Source organism: Pelodiscus sinensis, chromosome 2, assembly GCF_052426305.1.
Source record: "Pelodiscus sinensis isolate ZL-2025 chromosome 2, ASM5242630v1, whole genome shotgun sequence".
NCBI lineage: Eukaryota > Metazoa > Chordata > Testudines > Trionychidae > Pelodiscus > Pelodiscus sinensis.
The window spans coordinates 199,215,001-199,226,294 of NC_143053.1; the positions used below are offsets into that span (position 1 = coordinate 199,215,001).

The following is an 11,294-nucleotide window of genomic DNA, read 5'->3' on the forward strand; positions in this document are numbered from 1 at the left end:
CCCTGGTTTGGGCGGAGGAGGAAAGAAACTGGTGGGCTCCACGGCGTTGTGAAGCCCCCAAACTTTCCCTAACTTGTGCAGTGGGGGATGATTTATTTGAGTTGGAGCTGACCTCCTCTTGTCCTGCTGTCCTAGAGTTAGGATATTTGACAGTAATGAAGAGTGATAGATTGCTCCTGCTCAGCTAAGCAGCTGATGCATTAATTATAAATTGCACTATGGCTAATATAAAGTTTGCTCTGGTCGGGCAGGGAGCTTAGATGCAATAATTTTATTGAGGTGGAAAGGGGTCCACAGGACCGGGAGCACCGAGTGCCACACAATGGATTTACTGCAGCCCAGGGCGGCCATTTTGTTGCAGTTGCTATTTTATGCTATAGATGCATGTATCTTTTCCCCCCATCTGAGGTGCAAGGGGCTGGGAGGCGAAAAATCTCAGGCTGTGCCTTTGTGTGGTTTTGCAGAGGCTCACGAAATCCCTGACGGCGGGAACGGCGGCTCCAGGCGGCTGAGGACGGCTTACACCAACACCCAGCTTCTGGAGCTAGAGAAAGAATTTCATTTCAACAAGTATCTCTGTAGACCCAGGCGGGTGGAGATCGCGGCGCTGCTGGATTTGACGGAGAGGCAAGTGAAAGTCTGGTTCCAGAACAGAAGGATGAAGCACAAGCGACAGACCCAGTGCAAGGAGAACCAAAACAGTGAGGGGAAATGTAAGAATTTAGAGGACCCCGAGAAAGCAGAAGAGGAGGAGGAGAAATCGCTCTTTGAGCAAACCCTCACTAATGTCTCAGGCGCTCTTTTGGAAAGGGAAGGGTACACGTTTCAACAAAATGCACTATCTCAGCAGCAGGCTCCGAATGTACACAATGGAGAGTCCCAAAGTTTCCCCGTTTCGCCTTTAACGAGCAATGAGAAAAATCTGAAACATTTTCAGCACCAGTCACCCACTGTTCAAAACTGCCTCTCAACAATGGCCCAGAACTGTGCAGCTGGCCTGAACAATGACAGTCCTGAGGCCCTAGATGTCCCTTCTTTACAGGACTTTAGCGTTTTCTCCACAGATTCCTGCCTACAGCTCTCAGATGCAGTTTCACCCAGTTTGCCAGGATCTCTGGACAGTCCTGTAGATATTTCTGCTGACAGTTTTGACTTTTTTACAGACACACTCACTACCATTGACTTGCAGCATCTGAATTATTGAGAAATTAAAGACGTCCTATCTATCGCAAAGGGTTATGGCTTCTTGTTTCAAATTCCTTTTTTGATTTTTCTTTTCCTGGTCAGTATTTTCTGTTTATTAATTCCCTGTACTGTGTTCCAGAGCCATTTTACTGTTTCTTATGAAGTTTTAGTTGTGTCCATTTTAACCTAGTCACATTCTAGGTCCCTCTATGAAAGCAATATATGAGGCCTGTAAGAAAGTGATCATATAGAATTGTATCTTCACTTTCTTTTTATTTTTGTATTACATTAGGATGCGTTGTCATAAGTATTTTTGGTAGAATAAATTCTTGTTTGCTACAAGTAGCTTTCTTCTCTCTTTCTCTCTCTAGACATAACGGGTATTCCCCCCCACTCCTCCTAATTTATCCTCAGAAATAACATTAGACATTCTGGTCACAATCTCTCACCTTTTGGTAATTTGATAGATTTATTAGAGTGAAAAAAATCACATTCAATTTCTTTATTGCAAAGGTTCTCACAAGTCAATTCAAAGTACCCGATGAGTCTCACCAACAAAGGTAATAACTAAACCCCTCCACATCAAGATTTCTTCTTTTTAATGTACATATAACAGGTTGTCTATGTGTGTGAACGCAAGTCTTGGATTTTCTAACTCGTGACAAAAACCATAATGTGCAGTTTCGGCTGTTACAGGCAAAATATAATCTATTATACATGGGAACGTGCCTGCCATAGAAGCTGGCTTGTTACACGAGTGGAAGACTCATTTTAAACACCGTATTCTTCTGTAACTCAGCGCAAATATGTCCACCAGGTCGTTTTCTGAAACACGTCCTTAAAAATACAAAGGCTAACAAAGTGCGCCTTGGATTAGCTCCCATGTGCTGAAAGATTCCAAGAAAACAAACCTAAAAAAGAGAGGAAATAAGAACAATTATTATCGAGAAAATCCATTTCGGAGGGATTTAAATTCTAAATGCAGTTCCTTTCGGGCTTTTCTGCGGGGTCTCATAACGAGGTCGCTTTCTTTTAAAACCGGTTTGCGATGCTAAGGGTGGGTCATTAAAACTGGAAGCGAATGGTGAACATGTTTCAATTGCAATGAAGCCACTTGAACGGCTCACTGTCCCAAATGTGTAACTTTTTTAATTACAGCGGTAACGAAGCTCATTAAAAACTACAACTAATTAGGTAAGAATATATTATCGATATTAATAACCCAGTTCAGAAGGCGAGCGGGTTTCTTTTTATACTGCGCTAAAATCAAGCAACAGATGCTTAGTAAGTAGTTTTACTGCTCACAGATCGCGTCGCCCTTTGATTTTGAATATTCTGGGGTATATCTGAAACGCGGTCAATGAATCCATGTGTCTGGAGTAGTTTGTTTCCATTTCATTTGAGGTGTGTTGTTTCTCTGATCCGCAACACGCTGTGGAGCTGGGATGCGTGGGCAATAGCTGGAAGGGCTGGATGCAATTCTTCCTAAACTCATAAATCACGCTCTTTCTATGAATGAGAATGTCATCAAAGAGATCAATGACAGGAACACATGCACAAATAAAAATCCTCTTACGTATTTGCCGGAGCCGGGGATCCCCGTCTGAAACCATTAAGTTAGGAGGCGTTTAGTCATAATTCATTTTTATTGCTCGTTTAAAACAACAGATTGGCTGAGCTGCGGATGCCGCAGAAACCTCGGCCCAGCTTCTCTCTCTCTCTCTCTCTCTCTCCCTGCTTCACCACTTTCGCTTTTGGAACAGGGCAGTTTCCTCGAGGATTTTAACGCCTGTTCGAATGGACTTTAATTATTGGCGTTACGATATTTCGCTAAGACTTTTACACAGCGTGATGTCATAGCGTCTTCTTAAATGGACCGGGCTGTTTAATCAAAGGCCAGCAAACTTCTCTCGGGATTTATTTAAATTCAATATCTGCAAATCTAGCTGATAGAATTCCTCTAAGAAACGCATTGTTACCCCTAAAGTTCGTGTGTGTGTGTGTGTGTGTGTGTGTGTGTGTGTGTGTGTGAAAGACACACAGGCATATACACACAAGTATTATTTGGGGAATGTTCCAAGAATGCGCACGTGGCGCCAGAAATGCTTCAAAGCTTTGAATTGCTGGGGAAGGAACTCGACTTTCTGCAAACCGATGGGCCGAAGCAACAAAGGGGGCAGGCTGGGGGCTAGCATAAAGGTTTTCCTTTTATAAGAGCAGCATAGCTCTGAATTTTGTGTGCATATGCCATCGTGTCGGAGGGCAACTTTTCTCTTTGGGAGGGAGAAGAGGTATTTTATCCCTGGTGTCCCTCCTTTCCATTATGTGGCATGGAGGCACTGTAATGGCAGCAGAATCCGAGGCATTGAAGGAGGACAATGTAACAAAAGACACGGATTTCTTCAAAACAATGGTACAGAAATGAAGGAAACCGTTTAAAGGAAGCAAAGGAGAGTAACAGAGGAGCTGTTACTTGGCAAAAACCACGGGTAAATATTGGGAAAGGAATTCTATCTGCTGTTAGATTTGCAGCTATATTGTTTTTAAATATGGAGAGAAGTTCACTGTTCTTGCAGTAAACAATTCTGTTCTATTAATATGATGGTATGACATCAGTGGTGTATATAAATAGATTATACATACATGGTATAATGTACACTTTTGTTAATCGTCAAAGTTTGTGTGAGAGAGAGAGACCCAGGAAAAAGACATCTCTTTTTCGGTAAACAGATACACCAGCCCGAGTCTGCACCTGGTGTATACAGCATTTATCACAACGGATTGACAAGAATTAAATAAGACAATATTGCAGCCCAAAAAGGGTTTGAGGGACCATTGTTCCATACCGGCTTGCTGGCCACCCCTCCCTTTGACACCCCCCCCCCCCCCGGCTTTTAAAGACATTGGATGTTTTCAATCGACTCTAATCTGTTCACGTGTGTAAAATGTAAATAGAAAGACAAACCTTTTATGGATAAGCTTAAGAGGGGGAACGTATATTCGGTGATATCAGGGGGGGCTATGGAGGTGAAACGAACACATGGGTAGCCCGAATAGAGCCTCGGAAACTTTTGGTAGTTTATCACTTGGAAGAGGATGTTGCACTTCAGTGTGTGTGGGTGGAGGGAGAGGGCTGGAGAAAGGAAAGGGGGAAATAGCCTTTTATATTTTAAGATACAAACAACAATCAATCGGGCACGGTGACAAAGCAACACATGCCAAAGTTGAAGTGTATCTGCATAAATACACGGAGAGTTCTTCAGACTGAAAAAGATAAGAATAAAACTATTTCCGAAGTTACATGGCTATCTGCATGTTGACTAGCTCTTGAACTGTGTGAAAAGATAAGGTGAATGTGAACTCAGATGCCAAACACCATCCACGCTTTTCTATAAAATGGTACAATTGTCCTTGCCTGGAACAAGAGAAAGTTTGAGACAGATCACCCAGGGGGTTGTGGTGGTGTGTGTGGGGGGAGGGGGGGCGGGGAGGGAGGGGCTTAGCCATCTGTTACCTTTCCCCTCTACTCTCTGTCTACTCTATGGTGGAGTAGGCAGCCACCAAGTGACAAAGAGGATTAATTGGAAATAGGGACTGCTGTGGCTGGCACCTCACCTCCTTTGCTTTCCCCTCCCCCTAACTCCTGGGCATGTCCTCCAGTGCTTGGGTGTGTTAGGACCTGTCCCTGGATCTCACGCATTGCATCCCTGTATATGTGTGTGTGTGTGTGTGTGTGTGTGTGTGTGTGTGTGGCACAGGGCCCCGCAGATGGATTGCAGAACCTGGAAAAGCTTCCACGTTTGCAATCGTCATCCATTTTCCTGCCTTTCCTCCCCGCTCTCCGCCCCCCGTCCCCTCCCCAGCCCCGACACCGACCGAGCTCTAGGCAGAGCCCCAACAACCAGGGGCCGGTGCAGCAGCGCTCCGGCCGCTCCGCTGGCCCCGCGCCCCAGCACAATGGCGTTAAATTACAAAGGCGCCTCATTTCCATGCTAATCACAGCGGCGCGGCGGGGACCCGGAGGGACAAGCCCCTTTAACTCTTAGCTGCTCGAGCGCGGGGCTCTCCGGAAGGGGATACCCCCCCCGGGCGGTGTGAGCCCCGCAACGCCGCTCGGAGCCCCCCTTTGCACAGCCCGCTTCCCCGCCCCGCACATGCACCCTCCAGCCGTAGGACCACGGGGGGGGGGGGGCTGTCCCGATCGCCGAGGGGACTTCCCTGGAGCGGCGCTGAGGACCGCTGGACACCCCCACCCCTCCAAGCGCCCTGGGAAGGGAGCGGCCCCGACCCGCTGTGGGCGCCCAAAGCGAGCGAGCGCCTCTTACCTGGCCGCCTCCAGCTGGGGCTCCGAGCCCTGTAATCCAGGCTGCAACCCCCCCCCCCCCTTCAACCCCTCCAGTGGCGCCTCCGCTGCTGCAGGCTGCGCGCCCGGGCGCACACTGTCTCTCCGGCCCCGGCTCCGAAGCCCCAATGCACTGGCTCAGGGGGAGGGAGCCGGGGGGGGGGGGGGGGAGAGGGAGAGGGAGGTGGTGGCGGCTTCGCGTCACCTTGATGGAGGAGCGCTCGGAATTTAAATGCCACTGAAAGGGTGATCCATCACCAGCCGGAGCAGGGCCCTTGCAGCAGGAGGCTCAGCCATTGGCTGCCGCCCTCACGTGCCCCCAGCTCACTGTACATTCATATCATTTTCCTCCCGGCCCCATGGAGGAAGTGGGAAAGTTGGCACGGTCACCCAGGGCTCTGAAGACCCGGCCACTCGGTGATAAATGGACACGGCGAGGATGAGTTCCTTCCTCGAGTACCCCATCCTCGGCGGCGAGCCCGGGGCATGCTCTTCCCGCACCTACCCCCCAGAGCATGGGATTACAACTTTCCAGTCCTGTGCGGTCACTGCCACTCACTGCAACGGGGAGGATCGCTTTATGGTTGGCAGGGGGGTCCAGATAAGTCCCCACCACCACCACCACCACCATCAGACCGGTGCCTACCAGCCTCACAACAATCTGGGCATGTCCTACTCTAGCTGTGGCACGGGATATGGCACCCAGAACTTCAGCGCGGGTTACAGTCCCTACGCACTAAATCAGGAAGCAGATGTCAGTGGAGGGTATCCCCAATGCGCCCCCGCCGTGTACTCTGGAAACCTCTCATCTGCCATGGTCCAGCATCCCCACCCTCACCAAGGTTATGCTGGGGCCCCGGTGGGTCCCGCTCAGTACATGCACCCCTCATACGGACAGGAGCAGAAGAACCTGCCTCTAGCGAGTTATAGCAATTCCTTATCCCCTCTCCATGCCAGCCACCAAGAAGCTTGTCGCTCTCCTTCTGCAGAGACCTCGCCTCCAGCACAAACCTTTGACTGGATGAAAGTTAAAAGAAACCCGCCTAAAACAGGTTAGTCGCGATTTCAGAGCAGGGGGCTGTTTCTTTCCTCTTCCACTTTCTTTAATAAAACGAGACCAAACCCTTCTTACCTACAGCGGGCAGGTGCCTTGTTGTTTACAGGTAAGGAGGTCTGAGACCACTAAGGATGGACAGGGTCCTCCAGCTGATCGAATGGAAGTTCCAAGCGGGGGTTTTCTGTGGTAATATTTCTTGTAATTCGTAAACAACTTATCAAGTTGCCTTTGATACACACTAGTGGCCGACTTTATGTTAGCACCTCACACTCCATCACTCACTGTCCCCGGATTCCTCTCGTTGTAAGAAGTTCTTGTTTCATATCGTTTTACCTGTGTGTACATGCTGTGATTATGTCGCCTGTGCCTCACTCATTGAACGCTGACTGTACTTTTGCAGGGAAAGCTGGAGAGTACGGATACGTAGGTCAGCCCAACACCGTTCGGACCAATTTTACCACCAAGCAGCTCACAGAACTGGAGAAAGAATTCCACTTCAACAAGTACTTGACGAGGGCAAGGAGGGTGGAGATAGCTGCTTCACTGCAGCTGAATGAAACACAGGTGAAGATCTGGTTCCAGAACCGTAGAATGAAGCAGAAGAAAAGAGAGAAAGAGGGGCTGCTCCCCATTTCCCCTGCTACCCCAACAGGAAGTGAAGAAAAAACAGAAGAATCATCAGAAAAGTCCAGTTCATCCCCATGCACCCCATCACCAGCTTCATCTACCTCAGACACTCTAACTACCTCAAACTGAAATATTTCTGGCCCCCACTGCATTAGATCTATGTCTCTCACTCTAGAGCCACATCTTTAGCAAGCTTCATTGATTTAAAGTATTTTTAATCTTTCAGTCATCTTTACTTTCAATCCACTTGTTTCCAGAGAATTTAGTTTTAGAAGGCTCTCCGGCTGTTTAGTCTATGCAGAACTAAACAGTGGTTTCCATAATCAGGTTTCTGTTGACCACTTATTCAATATTTCTATTTTTAAAAATTCCAGCTCGCGCTGTTATTTGCTGCAGAAGATTTGTTGGCACAGTTATAAGAGTTTCTCTCAGTAGAAAAAAAAATCAAGGACATTTCTATATTTTTCCTTACATAAAGACAGGATATGTAGAGTACATAACCTCATGAAGAGATGCACTATTGAAAGTGTTTACACGAATTATAGTACCTTCATCCTTTAATTTAATGTATTCTTTTTCGTGTGTATGAGTTTGCTGGTTGTAAATACTTTGTCCAAGAGATTTATCTTTTTACAGATTTTCTAGAAATGCTGTTTAGATTATCAGATTAAATAGGGTAGGTACATTCTCAAAGTTGGATTCAATTTTATATTGTTAAAACTGATGATCATATAAGATGATTTGTTAATGTCAATCAGATACCTCAAATAATGGCACGGTTTCTTTTGATGAGATAGAAGAAAAAGGCTTCAATTGCACTAGGTTTTGTAAACCTTGCGTGGTATGTTCACTCCCCCATCTGTGCTGGATTATATTGGACCTAAGGGTATATTATCCAAAAGACCTGACCTACTCCTATTTTCATATTAATCCTACCCTCGACTCGATGTCTTTTCGACCAAATCGTAAATGTGATGAATGGCCAAATGAATGTATATTTTATGTGATTCGTGTATGGAACGCTGCATGATGCACAGTGCTTTGATGTACTTAAGGTACACTGAGTTTTATCAGTTGTCATTTGTGAACAGAACCATCTTCCTGATTTTTCTGTGCAATCATTTAAAGGTTCTGAGATTCTGAGCGTGATGAATCCAGAGCAGAATTTACGGGTCCGAAAATGTCTGTAATAAATATATTCACGTTTCAGGTATGCTTGATGTGGGTCCTTTTTATTTCCTCTCGTGCCGTTGTTGATCATACTTAGCTCAACATTTCATTGTCACTGATGTGGCCTTTGATATGCGACTTAATAAAAAATAATTTCTCCTGATCGTGAGCTGAGGTCAGAACTCTGTTCAACCCTGCCACATTACACAAGTCTAATTCCCTTTTTTTAATGTTTCACCAATATTATCTTTTAGGAAATATAAGAAAACACCCGCTCTCTAGTGCAGCAGAGGGAATTTATGAACTAGATCTATTTTTGAAAAACACATACTAGAACTTCCTGGTTCAAGTGCTAACCTTTTCACCTCGAACTGCACGCTGACATAGATATAAACAGCACTCTCCAAAAGCAGAAACTGTCTTCAGTCAGTTTTCCTTCACATCGTAGGCCCATAGTTCAGAGAGTCACATTGAATTAGCCCTGGTTTAAAGCTGACCCAAGAAAAGCAGCTTCATTCTCTCTTCCATTGCCAGTGACATCTTTAGGATGTTCACAACCGGAAAGTTGAGTGATTCTTGTTTGCTCATTATTTCTGAGAGAACTTCATCTCCAGGTGATACACACAGATTGCTTTTTTTCAGCTAGCACAGTCATTTACACCGATTGGTGCATAAAACAAGTTATTTCAAGTAAATTTTAGGAAATCCCCCAATACTTCGATTCAGATTAATACAGTTGGCAGATTAAAAGAAAAGTCGCACCTCTCTCTCTCTTCCCCCCCCCCCTTTAATTTAATGTATTGCGGGACAGAGTACAGACATGTTCATCTAGCCACGTGAGGTCTAAAATTGCTGTGATCATTTGAATTTCAGCCTAAATAAATAACATCTTATTCCTTCCCTGCACATCTGCAGGAGAGTTTTACAAAGGCTGGGCTGTCCATAACGCTGTTGACTCTGCTTGAAGGCTCTATGGAGCGTCAACGACATTTTCTTCACTTCAGTGTCAAAAAAGACAAGCCTTGATTTGCAGGCGCGTCGGCCATATCAAGAGCTGAGAGATCTGCAATACCACAGGGCTGTCTCCAAAGGCTCCTGTGAATGCAGCAGCACTTCAAAGCAGAGGCAGAAATTTCTTTCATTTCCCCCGCCTGGTTTATACTTTACCTTTTGTTTATTAGTGTAAGGCCACAAAGTAAAACAGATGGCTTTCTCCCAGATACTTTAATGTGCTAAAGCGCCATTTGCATGCCAATAAGGTGATTTCAATATCGAAAACTGTATCCAAACATGTTGGAATTTGTCTCTGCAACCTGCCTCCCCCGGTGATGGCTTAATGTAACCGAAAGAATAGCCCATACGTTATGCGCTAAATGTAGCAGCCCTGCTTGTCACTGCGTAAATCTGCAGGCAAGCGATTCATTTCCAAAGTATCCTTTACCTTTCCCCAACGAGAACCTTGGCATCTTTTTGCTGCCCAAACAGATTACATCAAAGGGACCTACCACGTTTCTGTTTCAACAGGCCTTTCCTGGGCTTCGCTACAATACGTCTTTAATAAAGACAAATGGGATGAAAATCTGTAGGCTTCCCACGCCTGATTTTTATAACTGAAAGTAAAGAGGGAGACAGAAAATAATGTTATTAATAATAAAAAACAGGATTTGGCCCGGCAAGGAGGTTCATTTTCTTTTAAATCTCTTACACTTCGTTTGTTTTTACTACAGATTTTTTTTTTGTAGGCGTCCAAATGTCAAACGAAGTTTAGCATCTTTCTATAAGCCTGGCGTTCACCTTTAAAGTTTACTTTTGGAGGCTATTGAGATGCTTTGGTGTTTTCCTCTGGGGCTATCAGATTGAAGCAGATCAATATTTACTCAGTCTGAAAGGGTTGTTGAAAAGGCAGCTAACAACAAACTGCTTAGCTGCTCACCCCTGTTTAATCTCAGGTTCACCGAAAGTTCAAGCAGAAATGAATTCAGTGATGGGTCACTTTAGAATGAGTCCCAGTGGTTTATCTCAGTGCTCTGGTAAAGGCAACAATTACAGATTCAGCCCTCTCTACGACAGCGGCAAATTTCCGATTCTTCTTTTGCTGAGAGAAGGTTTACTACGAACTTAAAAAACACTTTCTTCCCTCTTTCCCCTCTTCTGTTTTCGCTTTTTGCGGCAATTATCAGTAATGTTGGTAAAACCACGAATTGGCAAAGATTCTTAACATAAGCCTTTTAATATATGATAATTTTTTTAAAAAAAGGGCTTTCAGAGACTATCTTTCAGGGAAAGCATTGCACAAAATTGAATGGGAGAACCGTGGGGTTTCAATAATAGAATTAGGATCTTAATATCCACCTAGAGCTATCTCTAGGGAAGTGTATAGGAGGAATTTCAGAATTCATTTAGACTTTAATTAGTCTAAATCGTATGTTTTTATTCTCCTCTGATCCTCCATTTCAAAAAAAGAAAGAAGGAAAGAAAGAAAAGAGAGTTAAGAAAACGTAGATCCAAGAGGAAAGTGGTGAACGTTGCGGCTAATTGCAACAACTCTTCAGAGGTCAAAGTTCACGTAATCACTGCATTAATGCATACTTAATAGGAATTTATTAGCCCTCTTCTAATGGCAGCTCACGTTTTGGCTGTAGTCTTGAAAGCGTTTTCATGAGCGTAGCGGTTCTCAGGAATTATCGCTCATAAACTCGGGAAATTGACACGTTGTTTCCTTCTGAGATATACACCATATAAATAATACATTTATATTAAGAAACAGATGCACAGCAATAAGTATCACGGATTCAGGAGCTAACACTATGGCAGCGGATAGATGGATAGGTGTTAATCGGAGCATCTCATGATTTGGTTTTAGAAAAAAAAGCATTCATAACATTTTTCGAAACTAACTCTTTTGTATTAACT

General features: G+C 44.9%; 2 protein-coding genes and 1 long non-coding RNA gene across 3 annotated transcripts in view; 2 read left to right on the plus strand and 1 right to left on the minus strand.

Moving 5' to 3' along the window:
• HOXA2 (homeobox A2) overlaps window positions 1–1,527 on the plus strand; it is a 1,972-nt gene extending 445 nt beyond the window's left edge. The window contains exon 2 of the mRNA XM_075922169.2: window positions 465–1,527. Coding sequence (XP_075778284.1) covers window positions 465–1,204 — 740 coding nt within the window. The 3' untranslated portion in view covers window positions 1,205–1,527. The remainder of the gene's footprint in view (window positions 1–464) is intronic.
• Window positions 1,528–1,672: 145 nt separating this feature from the next.
• Window positions 1,673–5,808, minus strand: LOC102458346 (uncharacterized). Its single transcript, XR_016348950.1, has 3 exons — window positions 5,511–5,808; window positions 2,491–2,694; window positions 1,673–2,096 (listed from the first exon to the last, which is right to left on the minus strand). It is a non-coding gene; the product is annotated as an uncharacterized LOC102458346 (long non-coding RNA).
• Window positions 5,809–5,816: 8 nt separating this feature from the next.
• Window positions 5,817–8,420, plus strand: HOXA1 (homeobox A1). The gene is made up of 2 exons (XM_006138386.5): window positions 5,817–6,579; window positions 6,985–8,420. The coding sequence occupies exons 1-2, from the start codon at window positions 5,952–5,954 to the stop codon at window positions 7,338–7,340; spliced, it is 984 nt and encodes a 327-aa protein (XP_006138448.3). The 5' UTR covers window positions 5,817–5,951; the 3' UTR covers window positions 7,341–8,420.
• The last annotated feature ends 2,874 nt before the right edge of the window (window positions 8,421–11,294 follow it).

Excerpts from the sequence above, each read along its gene's own strand:
- HOXA1 (XM_006138386.5), top strand. The coding sequence starts at position 5,952 with ATGGACACGGCGAGGATGAGTTCCTTCCTCGAGTACCCCATCCTCGGC. Across the intron at positions 6,580-6,984 it reads AAGAAACCCGCCTAAAACAG|GGAAAGCTGGAGAGTACGGA; the intron begins GTTAGTCGCGAT and ends GTACTTTTGCAG.